The sequence below is a fragment of the Aspergillus brunneoviolaceus genome (assembly GCF_003184695.1).
Source record: "Aspergillus brunneoviolaceus CBS 621.78 unplaced genomic scaffold BO95scaffold_26, whole genome shotgun sequence".
Classification (NCBI taxonomy): Eukaryota; Fungi; Ascomycota; class Eurotiomycetes; order Eurotiales; family Aspergillaceae; genus Aspergillus; species Aspergillus brunneoviolaceus.
The window spans coordinates 214234-234088 of record NW_020290756.1 but is presented as its reverse complement, the minus strand read 5'-3'; the positions used below and the strand labels follow the sequence as shown (position 1 = coordinate 234088).

At 55.0% G+C, this 19855-nt stretch overlaps 10 protein-coding genes across 10 annotated transcripts; 6 read left to right on the top strand and 4 right to left on the bottom strand.

Annotated features, from left to right (window-relative positions):
* Positions 1-205: 205 nt before the first annotated feature.
* Positions 206-920, top strand: BO95DRAFT_513698 (uncharacterized protein; the record flags this gene model as incomplete). The annotated part of the gene is made up of 2 exons (XM_025591622.1): positions 206-217; positions 323-920. 2 exons carry the CDS (start codon positions 206-208, stop codon positions 725-727), a joined length of 417 nt encoding a protein of 138 aa, XP_025443233.1. The 3' UTR covers positions 728-920.
* Positions 921-1334: 414 nt separating this feature from the next.
* On the top strand, positions 1335-2708 carry BO95DRAFT_100752 (flavin-linked sulfhydryl oxidase ERV2). Its single transcript, XM_025580298.1, has 5 exons — positions 1335-1629; positions 1700-1828; positions 1888-2175; positions 2236-2512; positions 2570-2708. The coding sequence occupies exons 1-4, from the start codon at positions 1418-1420 to the stop codon at positions 2249-2251; spliced, it is 645 nt and encodes a 214-aa protein (XP_025443232.1). The 5' UTR covers positions 1335-1417; the 3' UTR covers positions 2252-2512; positions 2570-2708.
* A 1052-nt stretch (positions 2709-3760) lies between these two features.
* BO95DRAFT_441926 (LYAR-type C2HC zinc finger protein) lies at positions 3761-6287 on the top strand. The gene is made up of 3 exons (XM_025586303.1): positions 3761-4232; positions 4332-4454; positions 4630-6287. Exons 1-3 carry the CDS (start codon positions 4212-4214, stop codon positions 6058-6060), a joined length of 1575 nt encoding a protein of 524 aa, XP_025443231.1. The 5' UTR covers positions 3761-4211; the 3' UTR covers positions 6061-6287.
* BO95DRAFT_100842 (putative FHA domain protein SNIP1) lies at positions 6255-7785 on the bottom strand. Its single transcript, XM_025580299.1, has 2 exons — positions 6496-7785; positions 6255-6444 (listed from the first exon to the last, which is right to left on the bottom strand). The coding sequence occupies exon 1, from the start codon at positions 7638-7640 to the stop codon at positions 6501-6503; it is 1140 nt and encodes a 379-aa protein (XP_025443230.1). The 5' UTR covers positions 7641-7785; the 3' UTR covers positions 6255-6444; positions 6496-6500.
* A 32-nt stretch (positions 7786-7817) lies between these two features.
* On the top strand, positions 7818-9158 carry BO95DRAFT_472870 (J domain-containing protein). Its single transcript, XM_025589685.1, has 2 exons — positions 7818-8813; positions 8928-9158. The coding sequence occupies exons 1-2, from the start codon at positions 7932-7934 to the stop codon at positions 8991-8993; spliced, it is 948 nt and encodes a 315-aa protein (XP_025443229.1). The 5' UTR covers positions 7818-7931; the 3' UTR covers positions 8994-9158.
* A 541-nt stretch (positions 9159-9699) lies between these two features.
* Positions 9700-10193, top strand: BO95DRAFT_100660 (uncharacterized protein). Its single transcript, XM_025580297.1, has one exon. The coding sequence runs from the start codon at positions 9760-9762 to the stop codon at positions 10054-10056; it is 297 nt and encodes a 98-aa protein (XP_025443228.1). The 5' UTR covers positions 9700-9759; the 3' UTR covers positions 10057-10193.
* On the bottom strand, positions 10193-11696 carry BO95DRAFT_100657 (carbonic anhydrase). Its single transcript, XM_025580296.1, has 2 exons — positions 11517-11696; positions 10193-10958 (listed from the first exon to the last, which is right to left on the bottom strand). The coding sequence occupies exons 1-2, from the start codon at positions 11530-11532 to the stop codon at positions 10330-10332; spliced, it is 645 nt and encodes a 214-aa protein (XP_025443227.1). The 5' UTR covers positions 11533-11696; the 3' UTR covers positions 10193-10329.
* A 1013-nt stretch (positions 11697-12709) lies between these two features.
* BO95DRAFT_481465 (tRNA modification protein MTO1) lies at positions 12710-15142 on the top strand (the record flags this gene model as incomplete). The annotated part of the gene is made up of 2 exons (XM_025590210.1): positions 12710-12816; positions 12892-15142. The coding sequence occupies 2 exons, from the start codon at positions 12710-12712 to the stop codon at positions 14864-14866; spliced, it is 2082 nt and encodes a 693-aa protein (XP_025443226.1). The 3' UTR covers positions 14867-15142.
* A 210-nt stretch (positions 15143-15352) lies between these two features.
* Positions 15353-17239, bottom strand: BO95DRAFT_472867 (initiator tRNA phosphoribosyl transferase family protein). The gene is made up of 6 exons (XM_025589684.1): positions 16868-17239; positions 16753-16787; positions 16459-16631; positions 15856-16341; positions 15609-15828; positions 15353-15538 (listed from the first exon to the last, which is right to left on the bottom strand). Exons 1-6 carry the CDS (start codon positions 17203-17205, stop codon positions 15387-15389), a joined length of 1404 nt encoding a protein of 467 aa, XP_025443225.1. The 5' UTR covers positions 17206-17239; the 3' UTR covers positions 15353-15386.
* A 908-nt stretch (positions 17240-18147) lies between these two features.
* Positions 18148-18624, bottom strand: BO95DRAFT_462784 (uncharacterized protein; the record flags this gene model as incomplete). The annotated part of the gene is made up of 2 exons (XM_025588938.1): positions 18148-18497; positions 18618-18624. 2 exons carry the CDS (start codon positions 18622-18624, stop codon positions 18148-18150), a joined length of 357 nt encoding a protein of 118 aa, XP_025443224.1.
* Positions 18625-19855: the final 1231 nt, after the last annotated feature.

Below are 19855 nucleotides of genomic sequence, written 5' to 3'. Positions count from 1 at the left end.
AAAGTTGCCTGTTCCGCCCTCCGCGGCCTTTCGATGGTTTCCCCTGTTGTCTGCCTTGTGCTCCTCCCTTCCCCGCAGTACTGTATACCTAGGTAGCAAGTACTACCACTGTCAGTGCCTTGACTACTCGCCCTCAGATCGGTCCAACATTTCACCATTACGCAACTGGCTCCCTCGAGAGTAGTATCTGCACAAGCCCAGTGAGATGGACCATCAAGTAAGTCGCAAGCTATAACATACCCGTAGTACAAAGCGAGGGAAGTGTACTGTCGGCACCTGCGTGATCTCTGTTTATCCTCCTGTCCATTCTGATGGAATCTAGTCCGAAGCCATTCCCGAAGGCTGGACCAATGACCCACACCACCTCGAGCTCTATTTCGACCACAACAGCTTGGAAGCCTACCGGTCCCGATGCTTCGGCATCGTGGACGCTAAGGTTGTTCTGTTAGGTACCAAGGATATGGACTATATCATTACCTCAGGCGGGCGTTACTACTGGGGAGATTTCATGCTTGAAGATCATTTGTCTGAAATCACCAGGCCTACCACCTTCGCGGGAATTCTGAATGCACTCGCAACCAAGGGCTTCAGCGGAATGCGCTTGAAGGCACTCAAGATGCTCAAAATCGACGAAAAACCTCCCAACAAGGTGCCACCAGAGCACGAAGCAAACCGGGTCCTATTTGTCCCCGCGGAGGTTGTTCCAGAATCAAGTCGCACAACCTAAGTACCCTCCCTGGCTACGCCAATCACAACTCACAGTGAGTCGAAATCATTGCTCCAAATTCAACGAAAATGGTTGATGAATTATTCTGTCGGTTTCAACCAATCACTCGCGATTCTGGGGCTCTCTTCCATGTCCTATGGTGTGTAGACAGCACGTGAAAGTCTTGGTGAGTTGTAGTCTGGATGGCCAGGAAGGCTGAGTTAAGAATAGGCTTTCAGCTACCTATACCTAGTAGTTGAGAAGTGCTTATAAAGGTGGAGATACGGGCCCTGCTGGGCGCTTCGACATCACCTCGGCCTCGGGAAGCATCCGCAGGTCAGGCCCTCGAACATACCATCTCCCTGAGCCACTTGACTTAGTAAAGTCATATGTTTACAATTCATGCTCAGATCATTGGAACTATCAAGGAACAGAGTACTCTACTAGGTTGAAGGTATTACTACATCAGCGTCCTTCCTTAGGGAATACTGTACATAACCTCTTACTATGTACTCCGTACAATGGACACACAGCGATTCACTAGGCGGTGAAGCTATTGAGTATTGATTCTGCCACGTGGGAGGCGGTCAGCCTGGCCGGGCCCATTGTCAATCCACCGTCAATCATCCCACGCCCCTTTAGAGAGTGCCAGTTGGGCGATCTGTCTTCCTCACGGAGAACGTGGGCGTCCTATAGATCAGCCACTCCACGATGGCACACCGCCAGATTACCCGGCAGCTCCTTGCCGGCGCATGCATCACTATCTTTTTAATCTTTCTCTTCTTGATCCAACCTCAAGGTCCGCCGAGTCCCGCCACTCGGGCTCCTGGCCACCTCGACAAATCCGCGCCGGCCGTGGTGTCCAAAGATGATCTGATCAAAGGGGAGGTGGTGATGCCCAAGCTTGGGAATGCGACGGCAAAGTGAGAATCAAATGAATCTCTGTTTTGGAATCTGTCATCATGCTAAAAGGATTGTTGTCGGAAACTGTAGGGCGGAATTAGGCCGTGCGACCTGGAAATACTTCCATACCATGCTGGCTCGGTATCCCGAAGATCCGACCGAGGAGCAGCAGGAAACCTTACGCTCTTTTATCTATCTCTTTGCGCGACTCTATCCATGGTATCGTCGCCCTCTTGCACCTCCATTATTGCTGCATACTGACTGGGGTCTCTTCCTAGTGGCGAATGCGCCTCGCACTTCCAAGGTCATTTGAAAAAGTATCCCCCGCAGGTCTCGTCGCGCAATGCGGCTGCTGGATGGGGCTGCTTCATCCACAACGAGGTGAACATCATGCTCGAGAAACCTGAATTCGACTGCAACAATATCGGCGATTTCTATGACTGCGGCTGTGCGAAAGACGAAGAGGACGAGGATGAGGATCTGACCACAAACAAGGATCTGCCCAGTGCGCGGAGGGAGGCCGATAATGACGACGCACTGCCGCTGGTCGAGATCAACAGGGAACCGTTCGTGCTCTCCTCGTGTCCCATGATCATGGATACCTTGCTGATCACATCCCACTATAGGACTACTCGAGGTTGAACGCTGCGCGCTTTTATCTCGACATCTCTGACCCATTCCACTCCCTTGTGACTTATTCTCTTTCTTTCACATTATACATACTCTCCGCCAGTGCCGGATCGCTGGGTGCACTGAGCCGGTTCGTGCACGGTAGTTTCAGTTGTATATACCATTACAACATTCATCTTCAAGATACCTACATACCACGGCCCTGGAGCTTCATCTTGCACAAGGGCCTCAAGTTCGATCCGGGTTGCGATTCATAGTAGTGGTGGCTTGACTGTAACTACTTGCCGAGAAGACGTCGCCTAAAAGCCTTGGGCACTAAATGTACCACAGGTTTAATATCGCATGCGAGGTAGACGGCAAACCGGAGGGATGACGTCTTTGTGTCCTCTACTGCTGGACGAACCAGTCATGGGTCGTCTGAATCCTGATTGTGCATTGCTGCCCTGACATGGGCGCATGGCTCTTGCGAAGGCACCCCCAAATCTCACATGAGAACTGTTTAGTGAGGGCTCACCGATGCTCTACACTGTAGAAGGCAGGCCTGGATAGATGGTGTGGAAGCTGCATGAAAGGGTGTGAAGCATGCACCATGGTGCGCATGACGAGAGTGGAACCCTCATGCCGGCCGCGGCTGACCATTCAGCGCAAAAGTACTGTGCATCTCAGCTCCCACATGGACTCCCGGAGGAATTTCTCCCGAGCCCGTGGGAAGCATTGACTCCAGATGTGTAGTTTTCCAGACAGCGACAAGCAACAGTATCCATTTAAGATGGTGACAAGGCTGAAACCAGCGTCGCAACATCATAAATGCCATATGCTTCAAGCCCTCGTTTTGGCGCTGAGCGCTATATATAGCTAGCCCTTCGTGATGTCCTGTCGCTTAAGAAGCAAAGTTGTAGCTTTCGACCTCGGACTGGAAGTTTATTGCGCTGCATACCGACGATCACTGCGCCCCGATCCTATGAGAGGGGAGGTTTTGAGCACAATCGAGAAGAAAGCCACTCGTATCTTGGTGGATAGGTTTCTTTTATTGTCCGGCAGAAGGCGTCGGCCCCTTGATTGCGGGGGCTAGAGTGACAGATGGGCTGCGAAGAAGGGTCGAGGTGAGCGGCGACTGGCGGATGCGCAGGGCCAGCAGCAAATGTACGGTGTCTCCTGACAAGTCCGTGTTGGTGGTTCGATGCACAAGCGCCACATTCCCCCCCTGTGCGCCCCTTCTCCTGCTTTGATCAAGTGGTCAACTGGTCAAGATATGCATTGCAATGGGTGTCCTGGTGAGATGAAGAGATTGCTTGAGCCGGTCTTGCCATTGCATCCACTACAGAAGTGTACTCCGAATACTTGTTGAACGATTCCATGACATTTGGTGTTGCACTGCGGGGAGGCAGGATCCGTGCCTGATTGGAAAGGCAGCCAACATCTCGAAGAGGGACTAGTCCCCAACAGGCTTAGCCTCTTCCAGACATTGATTTGAGCGGGTTTTGTTTTGGCGGCGCAGCACTTTCTGCTACACATGATTTACACATACTTTTCTTTTTTTAAAAGAGAACGCGCCGGGGAACGAGGACGGCGCAAAAGCTGACACAAAGTCCCCGAGTTTCAAACCACAGGGTTTCAGAATCGTCCCCACGCGATTGCTCAACTATTCTCTTTTGCTTTTTCTTCCCTCTGTCATCTTACATAGTACAATCTCGTGTCTGTCCCGTTGTCCCGGACAACAACCTCAGTGTAACCGACAGTCTGACTACCGACAATACGGAGTGGGAGTGGGCTGGTCCTCTGGGCTTGTTCAGGTCCGTTGCGGGTCCTCCGAAAGTCTGTCTAGCTTAATTCTGCTGGATCCCCATCCACTTCATCCACCGGACTTATAATTTTCCTCTTCTTTTTTTCCTTCTCATATCGGCGCAGGTCTCAAGTCGCATATCGAGACTTCTCCAACAAATCGCGGTGTAATCCAGCGGATCTTCACAAGATGGTTTCATTTTCTTGCGAGGTGAGTCGCGCAACATCGCCGCCCACTCTCATCCCCTTTGGAGAAGGCCATTCTGGTCACTGAACAACGGCGTGTGCTAATATGCGACGATCCCAATAGGCGTGTGGTGATGTCCTCACCAAGAAGAAGCTCGATCCCCATCGCAACCAATGTCGCGGCGCTTCCTACACCTGCATCGACTGTATGGTGCATTTCCAGGGAACTAGCTACAGATCGCACACGGTACGACCATCTTTTCCCTTGGGATTGCCTTTCAATACCTCCTCGTGGACTGGATTGCCCACTATTCCTCTTTGTCGCTGCGTCTACACCTGCAAGACATCGTGCTTTCCTCTCTTGTCGCAATCTGCCATACATTTGTTGATTCATGTGAACTAAAACTGACTCACCGTGATAGTCCTGCATGTCTGAGGCGCAAAAGTACCAAGGCGCGCTGTACAGAGAGAAGCCGGCCAAGAACCAACGCAAAGGACAGAACAACGGCCGACAAAACCAGAACCAGAACCAGAACCAACAACAGAACCAAAATCAGAAGCAGACCCCCCACGGTCACCGGGCACCTTACGTCGAGGATGGCACCGACACCGATAATCTTCCCCCACCTGCGCCTAGCCCTCCTCCCGCTGGCGTGGAGAAGACCCCGCGCGCCGAAGGAAAGACCGACAAGCCGGTAAATGTCTTCGACTACCTTGTCCCTGAGGGCACCCCCAATGCCTCTAAGGTTTCTGTGAACGAGGCTAAGGAACAGATGAAGATGGTCGCCAACGCGCCTTCGGTCTTCGAGTCAAGCAAGTCGCTGGCTCGCGTTGACACGGATGGCGATGACGACAACAAGACCTACGACGTCGCGTATGAAGAGAATGGATTCTCGTACGGCTCGGGCCCGATCAACCAGTCCCCCTACGACCGCAAGGCCCCCAACGTGTCCATGGAGTTCATGACCCCTGCGCCCAAGAAGAAGAAGGACCGCGCCTCCAAGGCCGAGGGTGCCACGAGCGAGAAGAAGCGCAAGCGCCGCACCGAGGACCACGACACCGAGACTGACACGCCCATGCTGGATGCCCCCTCGAGTGTCGTCAACCACCCCGGCACCCCGATGTTGAACCACTCCGGACTGACAGGAGGACTGAACCGTATGCTCCGGTCCCCGTCGCTGGACGACGAAGAAGGGAACGAGAACTCTTCCCGCCGACGCTATCAGGAAACCTCATCCCCGATCAAGCGGACCCGCCGCGACGAGAAGGAGAACCAAGCCGACGCGGGCCTGGGTATCTCCATGAAGAACCGTGCTGAACGGTTTGTCTCGTCGATGTTCGGGGGCTCCTCTGTCTCTGGTAGCAGCGCCAACGGCCAGCTGGAGACTCGTCGCGCGAAGAAGACCCACAAGATCCGCGAGAATGGCGATGCCAAGGCCGCCGAGTCGGCGGATGCCCGCAAGTCCAAGCGCAAGAGCAGCGCCCAGACCGAAGGGGACCGGCCCTCGCGCCGTCAGAAGCAGATCGAGTACCCCGAATCGCACCACGATGAGGACGGCCGGCAGGTGACGCTGTACCCCAAGAGCACGGTCCCGGATGGCTTGCAACGGCAGATGGCGAGCCACTTCCTGTCGCTGGTGACCAAGGGCCCCGAGAGCTCGCGCGGGTTCTCCGTGAACAAGGTGCTGAAGCGGTTCCACAAGGACTTCACCGATGAATTCGACGCCGACCGGGGCCGCGACCAGGGTCGCAGTCGCGCAGACCGCGAGCGGAGAGTCGATGACGAGAAGGAACTGTGGCGCACTTTGCGCCTCAAGATGAACGAGCGGGGAGAGATTGTGGTCTTTTTCTGAGTCCCCCCGGGTTTCGAGGCCCCACCCACTTTCATATACTTATGATTATTCTTTTATTCTTTTCTAGTGCATGGCGATCATGGCATGGAGGTTTACTGAAATATCGACGGCTCATTGCATATTTTCTCTATCATGCTTGGCATTATCTATTGGTTTCTTGCCTATGTAGCGTTTTGGACCTCGCAACTGGGTGCCAGTATTGACGTAGTGGCGTTAATAGACGACGCGTGACTAGTGACTAGTCCATTATGAGTATGTCATTGGTGGTATTCGCTTCTCTGACCAATGCGACAACTAGATGTGTCCTGAAACATAGGTTTGTTGGCTCTGCGGAGGCATAAACCGGGATGACATCGCCAGGCCTGGCATCAAACATCCAAAAAGCTGGATCGGTCAGAACCATTTATCTATATCGACCCCCCCCAAAACTCATACCAAAGTTACTCCGGCTTCGTCAACATAAGCACATACTCCCTGGAACTCAACCCAAACCGCAAGACATCCTTATCCATAATCTCCACAAACCGGCCCGCGGGGATCCTGTCCCCATTGACCGTGGTCCCATTCGCGCTCTCCAGATCGATCACGTAGGGCTTGACGCGCCCGATCCGATCCCCGTACTCGTTCTTCTTCTCGACGAACCGAAACTGGATCGCCGCGTGCTGCTTCGAGCAGCTCGGATGCTCCAGCGGGAAATCTACGACGAGGTGCTCCCGCCCCACCAGCCAGCAGCTCCGGACATTCAGCTCCACCATCTCCAGCAGGTCCCGGCCCTTGAACACATACAGCCGCCAGCTGTCCTTGGCCGGCGGTTTGCGGGCCTCCGGCGGTTCGTGGTATTTGAGCACGACGGTCGTGGGGCCGTTGCCGCCGCCGCCGCCGTGGACGGTGACGGTGTTGCTTTCGGCGGCGAGGCGGCCGGTCGTGCCGAAGTTGGGTTTTTCTTTTTCGACTTCGGCGGCCGGGGCTTGGGAGTCTGAGGGGGTGAGGTCGGTGGTGTAGGCGGTTTGTTGGGAGGGGAGGGGCTTGGAGGAGCGGATTGGGGCTGAGGGGGCGGCGGTGGTGGTGTGTGGACTGCGGGAGCGGGAGCGGGAGCGCGAGGGACTGTCGCGGTGTCGGCGGGAGGAAGAGGGGGGCTTGGTTCTGTCTTTGCTGGTGTCGCGATCGCGACGGCGGCGGTGCGAGGATCGGTGGGAGGAGTCTTCATCGTCGTAGTCCCGGTGTCGACGGCGGTGGCGGTCTCGGTCTCGATCTCGATCTCGGTCGTGGTCTCGCTCGTCCCGGGGGCTTGTTGCGCGCTCTCTTCGTTCCCTGCGACGGTGGCTGTCGTCGTCCCGGCGGCTTTGCTCACGGTCGTTGGGACTGCGCGACGAGCGACGTTGTTCGCGGCGGCGGGAGCTGTCTCTGCGTGAGCTGCGGTGGCTGTCGTGGCGGTGGGATTTGTTGTCGCGCGAGGAGTCGCGGAATCGCTCTCGCTCTCGCTCTCGGTCGCGGCGGTCGCGGCGGTCGCGAGGTGGAGCGGGCGAGCCGGAGGGCGAGCGGTGGCGCCTCTGCGGGTGAGTATCTGGTGAGTCTGGCATTGGTGTTGAATTGGTTGCTGTGTTCAATGAAGGAGATGGAGGTGTTTACAGATTGAAGATGAGCGGAGCTTGTTGAATGCCGCTGCACGTGACGGTCAACTGTGGGTCTCCGCACCGGACTGTGCTCGTCACTCTGGGCCTCACTAGCCCCGAACTTGCCGCGGTGCTTGTATCTCTTCCACTACCACTGCATACACTACAGTCATATACAGAGTACAGTACACCCACCAACCCACCACTGCAGGAGAGAAGGAACATCCCGTCCTTTCTCTCCTACGAAACCATGCGGCCATGCCCAGGAAACCCAATCTCCTCAACCAGAGCGGCCTACAGTTCCTGAACGCAAGCTATTGCTCGCACTTCCCCGCTCGGCGGCACCATTGCCAGCGCTACGCCACCAGCAGCACCAAGTCCAACCCCAACTCTCACGACCTAACATGGCCAACAAGCCCAACCTTCACCCCCTACGACCTCTTCCATCTGGACCGAAAAGCTCCCTACACGAAAACACGATACTATGAACTCGTGAAAATCTACCACCCGGACCGCTCCTCACCGAGCAGCCCGAGCAGCGGCAGCGGCAGCACCAGCAACCATCAACCACACCCCCTCCTCCAAAACCTCACCCCGGAGGTCCGCATCCAACGGTACCACCTCCTCGTCGCCGCGCACGAGCTCCTCTCCGATCCCGCCCGACGAGCAGCGTACGACCAGTTCGGCACGGGATGGAACGTCCACCGCCCGGACCGCCACCACGCTGCCGCCGACGAGCACCCCGAAAACGAGGTCCCGCCGTGGGCCCGCCCGGGCTCCAAGGACTACGGGCCCATCTTCGCCAACGCCACCTGGGAGGACTGGGAGCGGTGGCACAACCGCCACCAAGGGCGGCAGCAGCACATGGTGGACAACCGGACGTTCATCTCGTTTGTGGTGCTGCTCACGCTGCTGGGCGGGGCGCTGCAGGCGTCGTGGATCAGTCAACTCAGCAGTGGGTATGAGGAGCGGTTGTGGGAGGTCACGGAGCAGTCGGAGCGGTTCCTGAATGGGCGCCGGGAGAAGTCGGTCGTCGCGGAGCGGGGGAAGGGGCTCGAGGAGAAGGTGCAGCGGTTCTTGTTGGATCGGGATCCCACCGGGGTGGGGTTGAAGGGGGAGGAAGGGGAGGTTTATCGGGGGGTTTTGGGGGGGAATGGTGGTCGTGGGAAGGGAGATGGGGCGAAGGTTGATGCTGATCCTGCTGTTTCTTCTGGTGGTGGTGGTGCTGCTACTACTGCTGCTGTTGCTGTGAAGGACGGTGATGGGGTCCAGGATCAATCGTCTACTTCTCCATCGGGGGAGCCGGAGACGGCTCCATGAGTTAGACTTATTGTTGAGTATTTGGATATGTCATTGGAGCAGCTTGTGGACGTTTACCGTACATGTGGCGAGCCTTGGAGCATTTCTCGCGGCCCGACGGGAGCAAAGCTCGCCATCGCAGGCAATTAAAAAGTAGTCAATTGGTCTCTTAAGAGAGAACACAAGACAATATTTCCGGTTGCTGAAGAGTCTACTGTCAACAATTCAAACCAAACAATCACATTCAAGCATAGAATAGGGACAGACTGGAGAGTTAGTAGGAGAAGACCCGCCTGGTACCAGGATCACCACTGGCAGCTTCCTAACCGCGGATGTCTAGTTTCAGACTCGGAGCATGCCTGGACCTGAACCTACAGTTCTGCGAACAGTATGTAGTCCTGGCATAAGACTTTATCAGTTCTCCGTTGGATGATTGTGCTGAATTATGTGTGATCAGAGCGGACCTAGACTTTTTGTTCTACGTATTAGTATTGATTTCTACAAGTTGAGATCAACTAGACGGGGTATTCTCTTAAAGTCCATCAAACTACTCCTCATAACAATAAGTTGTCTATACTTAATGAGGAGTACTCATTGCTTCGTCATCACCACCTAGCATAACTAACTTAACTAGTTAACTAAGTTATGAGTACTAACTACAGCTTGACCTCAGTATTAATCGTCCTTCTACCGAAGAACAGCCGTTTCGGCCGGGGCTAAACCCGTTCCGACCACAACCGAGTTCCACACCGTAGCCTGGGCCTGCCTGATTGGGAGGTGGTCAACGATGATTAAGGGTGCGGAGACCATCTTCCGACCGTCGTGGAACAGTAGTCTAGTGTGTGTGTGTGTGTGTGTGTGTGTGTGTGTGTTCACTGCAAATCCCCAGTCACTGGTGCCCGATCCTGATTACCTATTCAATGGCAGCAGGATTTTCATTTCTCCTCTTCTCCTCAACTTCTCCCCTCTCACCCAGGCGGTACCCGGTTCTGTCTTTCATTCTCATATCCTCCAGGTGAGGTCTTACGAGTCATGGCTGGCTGCCCTCTGCAGGACTTCGCCACATATCTTTGACGGGGAGTGATGTCTCCCTGATGATGCAAGTGCTACGATAGTTCTACGATGAGTGAGTCACCAGTACCAGGTGTTGAAACGTTGGATGAATTATTAACCCAAGATATACAGATTCCTTCTCGCTCGCCCTCGCCCTCGCCAAACAACCGAGCAGTTAAATACAACAAATATGCAAAACCCCACTTATCGCTGAAATGAACACGACACGACCCACGACACCATCTCTGAACCCAGAGCGCAAGAACCAACACCGAACCTCCCAAATGTGAACTCGCAACCGAGTCTAGACGTCGGTCTTGAACGAAGTGAGACGCGCCTTGATGGCCTCCTCGGGCTCATCGGTATCCAACTCCCGGAGCACACCGCTTCCGACATCATAGATCAAGCCGTGGACGCGCAGGCCCCGCTCCTGGATGGCATCCAGCACGACACTCTTCTGCTTGAGCGTCTTGACACCCTCGTGGACGTTCAGCTCGACGAGCTTCAGGTTGGCCTCGTCGGTGGGAAGCGAGTTGAGCAGGCTCAAGTGCTGCTCGCGGAGCTGGCGCAGGGGCATGAGCCACGGGTCCAGAATGCCGAGCTGCTTGTTGCCCAGGGCGGCAGCGACCCCACCGCAGCTGGTGTGGCCGCACACGACCACGTGCTTGACGCGCAGGTGCTTCACGGCGTACTCGATCACGGCCGACGAGCTGAGGTCGCTGGCGTGCAGCACGTTGGCAATGTTACGGTGGACGAAGACGTCGCCAGGCTTGAGGCCCAGCAGGGTGGTTTCAGGGCACCGCGAGTCGGAGCACCCGATCCACAGGATCTCGGGCTGCTGGCCTACGGCGAGCGTGGGGAAGAGTTGAGGGTCCTCCTTGGCGATCTTGGCTGCCCAGTCCTTGTTCTGGTGCAGAGCCGACATGAAGCGATCTGATGGGGAGGATGGCATGTTAGCACAGGCTTGTCGCCGTGTGGTTGAGAAGCAGCGGGCCGGTCGGGTCGGCGCCGCCGGGCGGGGGTGTGCAACGCGAAGGAAAGAGGAACGAAACATGCTGGCTCCCAGACGCTGTGGCATTTTTGATGTGGAATGCGATGATAGCGATCGAGGAGCTAGCCGGGTGATTTTTGTCAAGGTGGAAGGGAGAGAGTGCATTGAGGAAGACATTTGTTGGGATGGGTGGGGAACGAGGCCTGAGTCACACTCGATGCCCCGACGGTAACCAGGAACGACCGAGAGGGAACAAGGAAAAAACGATTTCGTCGATGTTCAACCCTTGAGAACAGGATGTTACACCGACTTTCGACTTTCAGGATGAAGACTGCAGCGTGGATACAAAATGAAGCAGCGGGTGCAGAGTTCCGCAGGGGAGGGGAGAAGGAGGTGGGAGGTGAAAAGGCAAAATTGGCGGGCGGTCGCCGATTTCGCAGGGCACGTTGAGGATGAACTTCGTTCTTGGCATCTCTGTGGTACAAGGGTTTTGCACTCACCTGAGGTGGAAGCCATGGTTGTTGGTGCTACTCAGGGTAACTGATGAGAGGACTGGCAAGGACTGGGATCGCAAAATGAGGAGTATATGAGGATCTTGAGGGAAAAAGCTGACGAGGATGTGGTCGCAATTTGCTTGAGGCGCGGCCAACTCAGTCTCGTCTCCTTTCGGGTATCCGGCCTGCAAACCACTCAAACCGGGTCACGTGGCTCACCGGGCCACCGGCAATGTCCGCTGTCAGATGCTCCCTGCCCTCGCTTGCGCTCACTTGCAATCACTTGCAACCACTGTGACACTGTCATAAACCTTGATCCTGAGCAAGGTCAGGCAACGGGGCGTCGACGGGATGTCTTTGCAGGGGAGGATATTGCGTAGTTGTAGGGGTTGTAGGGGCTGTAGTGTCGTAGAACAATCACCCTTCTACTTGCTAACCGAGACCCGTATCTGGTGTGGTCTGATCGGATCTCAGATTCACCAATGGCGAGCCCCCATTACTATGCACGCCACGCCGGGGAAACACTGTTCTCGAGGGGATATATCCCTCATGGCCATGCGCTTGGGATCTGATACTGGATCAGGAGATCTAATCTATTCGTGTGTATCTCCAGCAAATGGCCGTTCGAAGGGTGACCAGGTGCTTTGGAATGAGGGTTTTCTACGAATGTTCTCCTTTTTGCGAGTACCCTTGGCTGTTACGTATGAGATTGATTGAGCGGTTCATCCGAGCCAGCGGAGTCGGAGTCACCCACCCACGGGCCCACTCCAGAAGAACGCCTGTTCTCGCTACGGCACGACGGCCACTCTACTCCGTGAGCCCTTCGAAGCGACTCTCCTTAGGAAGCTTCGTAAATATTCAGCTGTGCCCAGTGAACGTCTCAGCTGTATGGTCCCAAAATGCAAAATAGTATCTACATCTTGCCATTCGCATCGAAGCCATCATCTCCCAGCTCAGGTAAACCCCTTAGTTGTTCATAATGGTCGATAGCCAACTGGCGACCCCTTCGGTACGAGTCCGCAACGGACCGCTTCACCGCCCCCGGCGATAAGCGGCAATAAGCTCTGCACACGTGATGCAAAATAATCACTGGGGGGCGGCGCTTTTTTCTCTTCCGGGACAACAAACTTGCAAGCCCGGCGCAGCACCACATCACCATTTCTTCTCAGGCTGTCCCACTTTCGATACACGCCATCACCATGGCTTTTCGGGCAAACTCTGGAACTCTCCGGAGATGGGGCCTGGGGTCCCGGTCTCGGTGGGTGGGGAGTGTTCGTGGATTGGCGACTGTGACAGATGCCGCGCGGTATGGGTGATTTTCGATCAATTTTGTTCACCCGCACTTGCGTTCGCATACTAATCTCTTTTTATCTGGGTGTAGAGGATACGACGTCGTCGTCATCGGTGGCGGACACGCAGGCGCGGAAGCGTGTGCGGCGGCGGCACGCTCCGGCGCACGAACGGCGTTGATCACCCCCTCGCGCTCGAATATTGGGGTTTGCTCGTGCAATCCGAGTTTTGGCGGCATTGGCAAGGGCACGATGATCCGCGAGGTGGACGCGATGGACGGTGTGGCCGGGCGTACCATCGACAAGGCCGGAGTGATGTTCCGGACGCTGAATCGGTCGAAAGGGCCCGCCGTTTGGGGCCCGCGCGCGCAGATCGACCGCGACCTCTACAAGAAGTATATGCTGGAGGAGCTGAGTTCCACCCAGGGGCTGAGCATTGTGGAGGGCAAGGTGGGCGATATTGTGGTGTCGAAGGAGGGTGTGGAGGATGTGCCCGGAATGGCGCAGGGGAAGATTGTCGGGGTGCGGTTGGAGTCCGGCGAGGTGATCGCGACGAGTCGCGTGGTGATCACGACGGGCACGTTCCTGGGCGGGGAGATTCATATCGGGCTTGAGGCGTATCCCTCGGGGCGGATGGGCGAGGCGGCGACGTTTGGGCTGAGCAAGTCCCTCCGTGAGGCGGGGTTTCAGCTCGGTCGGTTGAAGACGGGGACGCCGCCGCGGTTGGATCGGAAGACGATCGACTTTGCGCCGTTGGAGGTCCAGGAGGGTGATCACCCGCCCCAGCCTTTCTCGTATCTGAATGATGCGGTGCAGGTTGGCGATGAGGGCCAGCTCAACTGCTGGATGACGTACACCAATGAAGCCGTGCATGATATCGTGCGGGCCAACCTCGACAAAACGATTCACATTCGCGAGACGGTCAAGGGTCCGCGCTACTGTCCCTCGTTGGAGTCGAAGATTATCCGCTTCGGACACAAGGACCGGCACATGATCTGGCTTGAGCCGGAGGGATTCGCGCCCAACGATGTCATCTACCCCAACGGTATCTCGATGACCATCCCCGCCGACGCGCAGTATGCCATGCTCCGCAAGATCCATGGGCTGGAGAACGTGACCATGCTGCAGCCAGGCTACGGGGTGGAATACGACTACATCGACCCGCGCAACCTGTGGCCGACGCTGGAGACCAAACTGATCAGCGGGCTGTATCTGGCCGGCCAGATCAACGGCACGACGGGGTACGAGGAAGCCGCCGGTCAGGGTATCATCGCTGGCACGAATGCGGGCCTGTCCGCGCAGGGCCGCAAGCCGCTCACCCTGCGCCGCTCCGACGGGTTCATCGGCATCATGATCGACGACCTCATCACCAAGGGCGTCTCCGAGCCCTACCGCATGTTCACGACGCGCAGCGAGTACCGCATCTCGACGCGCGCGGACAACGCCGACCTGCGCCTCACGCGCATGGCCCGCGAGGCCGGCGTGGTCTCCGACACGCGCTGGCGCCAGTTCACTGAGACGGAGGCGCAGATCCAGGAGCTGCAGTCCCTGCTCACCAACACCCGGCTGTCGTCCTCCGCCTGGGCCCGGCTTGGCTTCCCGTCCCGCATCGACGGGTCTGTCCGCTCCGCCATGGACATCCTATGTCTTCAGGAGACGGGGATTGACTCGCTGATCCCCCACATCGAGTCCCCGACGGGCACCGTCTACAATGCGAACTCGTTCGCCCCGGAGATCCGGACCCGTGTCGCCATCGAGGGTCGGTACGCGCCCCACGTCGCGCGCCAGGAGGCTGCCGCTCGCAAAGCTCTGCAGGACGAGAACCTGCTTCTTCCGCCGGACATGAACTACAAGGCGGTCCATGGTCTCAGCGCGGGCGAGGTCGAGGTCCTGACTCGCATTCGCCCGGTGAGCGTGGGGATGGCGCGGCGACTGGAGGGCGTGACTCCTGCGGGAGTGCTGAGGGTTCTGATGTATGTGCATCGGTCCGGGACGGTGGGTCGCACGCCTGTGGCGGCGGAGGGGCTGGAGGAGACGCCTGAGGATGTCCTGACGCAGGCTCCTTGATTGGGGGGGTGTTTTGGGCATGGGGATATTAAATGTACATTTTATGGGTTTGTAACATAGATAGCGACTTCACTACGGCATTTCAGGATGGAGTTGGGTTTTGCATGGCTGGGAGGGTTATTAAGCTTTTAATGGATTTTTCTCATTGTTCTATCCTTTGTTTGGGCAGGATGTATGCCCAGGGCGTGTGGGCTTCTGGGTTTAGTTTGTCTGCCCCCTCCCGAATCTGGACTAGAAGGCAGCCGACATCAACATCGCGCAACCCATCTATCCACCGCGTAAGTTCTCACATTGAGGGTGTCAGTCAGCTATACCAACCATTAACCATCAATCCAGCGATGCACTCAGCGAGTCCATACGTTTGGAAGTCAATTAGCTATGCTGACCATCAACCACCACGGATTCAAGAAATCGTTTCCATGTCGCATACCCCTGAGCTTTATCAACGGAAACCTGGTATAAGTTTTATCCATTATCCCGCATGCACTGCCGATACTCTATCCAACCTTTCCTGTCCACCTCAATAATCCGGCCTCTCCATCAAGAACGCATTAACCGACTGCAAGGTCGAGCGCGAGGGGTTCGCATCCGGCTTGCACAGGGTGATCCAGGCCAACCGCTGCCGAATGAACTGCTTGCCGATACTCTTCCTCTCGGTGGGGGTGAGGTTTCCTAGCACCAAACATGGTCAGCCAACCCCCCATGCAACCCATCAATACAATGCAACCGATACAAAACTCACCCTCGTCATCATAAAACAAACACAGAATCGCCAACAAGGCGCCAACCGACAGATCCCGGCCAGACTCGCACACCACCAGCACCGACGCCTCCGGGTTGTGTAACAGATGCTCCCTGACGAACTCCCGCACGCGGTCGAGGCTCTTGCGCAGATCCCGACTGCCCAACTTCGCCGGTCCGCAGCCCAAATCCAGCCTCCTGCCTTGCGCAGCCGTCGTCTCCTCGTCAGCCGGAGCGTCAGACTGGACGGGTCTGGCATTACAATCCACCACCAGATCGAACCCAACCCCACCCTTTGTGTCTGCAAAATCCCCCGCTCGCCCCAGAAACAGATTCCTCGTGGGAGCAATCCGCACCGCCTTCCCTTCCGCCCCCTGCTCGTGCCCACCGGGAGGAGACCTCCCCTCCTTCTCCCGCGCCAGCAACTCCGCAATCAACCCGGGAATATCCTCCTCATTCCGCCGCAGGAGCTCGTCCTTGTGCGCCCAGAACAGCGGGGCCGTGAGCCCCAGCGCCCAGCTCTCGCTGTCGTCTCCGGCGCCCTGGATGTACCCGCCGGCGGAGATCTCAGCGCCGTGCACGCGCTTTGAGGCCGAGCACAGCACGAAGAGGTTGTATTCGCCGTCCGGGGAGGCAGTGAGCGTGGTCGGGTGGAAGTAGGCTCTGTTGGCCCAGGCGAGGCGAATGGGGCGGGCGAGTTGGGTGCGGAGGGTGGGGAGGGAGAGGTTTAGGTTCTTTTTTCTGGGTTAGTATACCCTACTTTCATTGGGTGGGGGGGGGGGGGGGGGGGGGGGGGGGGGGGGGGGGGGGTGATAGGAGAGGTAGGTAGGGGAGGGAAGCAGAAGACGAACCAGCAAGTCCCTAACGAAGCCGTCGATTCGCCGCTCGATCTGGGATTCTTCCGAGGCCGGCAGGAAGTTCGGGGGGAATTGCACGGGGTGGTAGGCTTGGGCGTCGGGGAAGAGGGCGCGGTTGAGCACGGCCGTCCAGATGGGGATTGTTTTCGACAGGGCGTCGGGCATTACTATCCTTCATCATTACTCTATTCTCTCGTGACGGGTGTCGTGGTCATGCTAGTGTCTGACTCGACTTATGTAGAGGAAAGGGGGGTGGGTAAAAGGGCAAGGCAACGCAGGGGCACTTACATTTACCCCGCCGCGTCGAATCTACGATTATGCATCTATACCCCTCCCCGCGAAGGTCTTAGCATCCATCTGCACCAGAACACGATATCTCTAGTCCAAGGGAGGGTAGACTAACCCCCCATACTGCCCCGCCACGCCCAACACCTGCAGATTGAGTCTACGCGAGCTGAAATCCCACACCCCGGTGTGTCCGTCCGTGCTCTTGAAGTACACGCTGCCCGTCTTGTCGCGCGGCGCGATGTACCAGCTGCCGCACCGCTCGTTGGCGATCAACGGGAGGGCGTAGTGGTCGCGCACCTCGGCCACGAACTGCGCGTCCGTCGCGATGCTGGTCAGCCGGTTGGTCACGGTTAGGGCGGAGCGGCGCAGCGCCGTCAGCGTCTGGCTGATGGATTGCTGCTCGGAGGAGGGGAAGTGGAGGGCGGCGAGGGAGGAGGGGAACGAGGGGTCCATTTTGTGGTTCCTTTTCTGTTTGGGGAAAAGAATGGAGATGATATGGAGGATTGGAGATGGAGGGGTTGAGCTCCGCGGTTTGCGACGGGGAGGGGTATTTTTCTCGGTGCCTGAGTTTCAAGGTGTTAGTAGGTCACGTGGGATAAGAGATAAGCCGTTACAGAAAGCTTGGCTGTTAGTAAAGGTCAAGATGTGCAACTGGAACAGTGCAACGAATTTGGGACGGGTAGATCGGCATGCCGAGATACGAAATGCTTGTTTGATCGGGTAGGCCGGATAAATGTAAGGCTGTAAGGGTATTCATTGTACTTATGAGTTAAGTAGCAGGAGTCCGTAACATTAGATCATTACTATAAGAAGTCTGGAAAGATTATTAATTGATTTTTCTGGGTTAATCAATCTGTCATACCTGACTATTCTATCCTGCAATTCCAAACAGTTGATAACTGTTAAGAAAATTTCTTAATCTTGACCTGACCGCCGGTTAACGGTCAGGTTATAGTTGAGGTATGACGGTCAGATATAGCCACTTTAGAAGTTACCTGTATAGCTAACATTCCAATTAGCGAGCTTGATCAGGTATAAGAGTATGAGAACTGAATTGGATCTTATTAGAGCGACGACGCGGTAGCCACTAGTCAATGTGGAGATGGGCCCCAAGAGAAGCCATCCTTTATAATAATCTTAAGATTCTATTGACAACAGACTGTGATATTAGGCACTTCGTCCTCACCGTTGAGAATGCGCGTGCGGTACCAATTCATCGGGCCGTGCAGACCCGTCCGGGAGTACTCTTGGACTGTGTCGTGTCAGTTGAGCTGGGCAGGTCACACTGGGGGAGGAAACCAATGGCGGCTGAAGTCTCTACCATAAAAAGTCCACTGGGCAGCATCTCCTCCTCCACCAACAGGGAGGGTCCGACCTGTGGCAGGCGCTCCGCGATCACGCCGACGCAGCATGGAACCCCGGCTCGCCCCCGGACGTCAACCCCACCGAAAATGCTGCGCAGGAATCCACGGAGGTGGGCGGGTGACTGGGACGCGGCTGCCTCAGCACTGCCTGCTCGATCCCAAGATCCTCATTGAAGGCCCGGCCGAAGATGCCGTGAAAGTGGGCCGCCATCGGATCGATGTCCACGGCGGCCCCCGTGGCCCGCCTCAACAGGGTCTGCACCAGCGATCGGGTGCGACTGTGCACCCCATCTGGCCCAACCAAACATCGAAGATCACACGGGGAAGACCCCGCTGCACGTGGCCAATCTCGGGGGAGACTCAGCTCTTGTGGAGATGCTGCTGGAGGGAGGCGCAGACATATATATAGATATCAGAAACTGAGGCTGTACATCTTGCCATGCCTCCGACTGCATACATTCACACATACCCATCCCAAAGCTTTCCTCCTCCCTCTTTGACACGTCATTTTGAGAACTGCTGGGTTAGGAAGACCCATGGTCCTATTGCTTCGTCGCCCGCATCCTGAGCGGGTGGCGGGCGTCAAGCACTGGAGTGACTGGCTTACGTTCCATGACACCACTTAGCCTCAATTCCATCAACTACTGTATGGTTGCCTGCCTGTATCACCCGTCAGCATGACGGCCCAACAACAAAACAGGGGAGCAGGAGGTAAACAGTGCTTGCCCGCCTTAACTCCGGCCGCGGTTTGGGGCTAACCAGTTTATATCGCCGACATCTCCCCATAGCATTTCTAGACTAATACTTGACTATATGATATTCTCTTCCCTCTTGTTACATCCACGTCGACATACTTTTATATAAAATTCTTCCAGTTGGCCTTATCATGTCCAACTTTACCCCGCTGCTATTGAAGGACGGGCGATACAGAAAGCATTCTTAAAATACCAGCTTTTTAATAAACCGCCCGCTATCTCGCGCCAGCAGGTCGATCTTATAGAACAGACTATTATTATTATCGGAGCTAATACTAAACTAAACTTAGAATATAGTAAATAGCTGCTGAAGCTAGAACTGAGCCAGCTAATTCTTATAGTTTATAGTATAATTAAGAAAAAGAAAATTAAGCAGCAGCTGCTAAATTAATACTATAAATAGTAAAATAATAGTAGTAAAGTTCAGATAAAGATATAGCTGCTGAATCTAGCCAGCTATAAATTAGTTCTAGTCTTTATAAAGTATACTAAGATATTAAACTAACTAAATATAGTAATTAATAATACAGAAATCTCTAAGTAAACTTTTATATCTAATATTTTTACAGCCAATAAAAAGTCGGTTTAAATTAATTTTATTTCTATTATACTGCTAATTTTTTTTTATTTCTATACTACAGGCAAAGAATTTTCTGTACTAATCTAACTATATTACTATTATTAGCTCTAATATCTTTATATAAGTGAAGTTTAAAAAGCAGAATATTTATTTTTTTTTGGCTGGTTTTAATAATAAGATTTTCTTTTTTAAGAATTGCTATACTATCTCGAAGCTTTTAGACTAGTTCTTTATCTATAAACTTACCAAGTATATTTTTTTATTTATTATTATTATTAATAGGCCTAATTTAGGTTTATACAAGTCGGGTCTTATTTATAAGTACCGCGGTATCTTCATCAGCTTTATTTTTAATATTATAAAAACTATTTTTATTTAAAAACCTGTTATTAATATATATACTC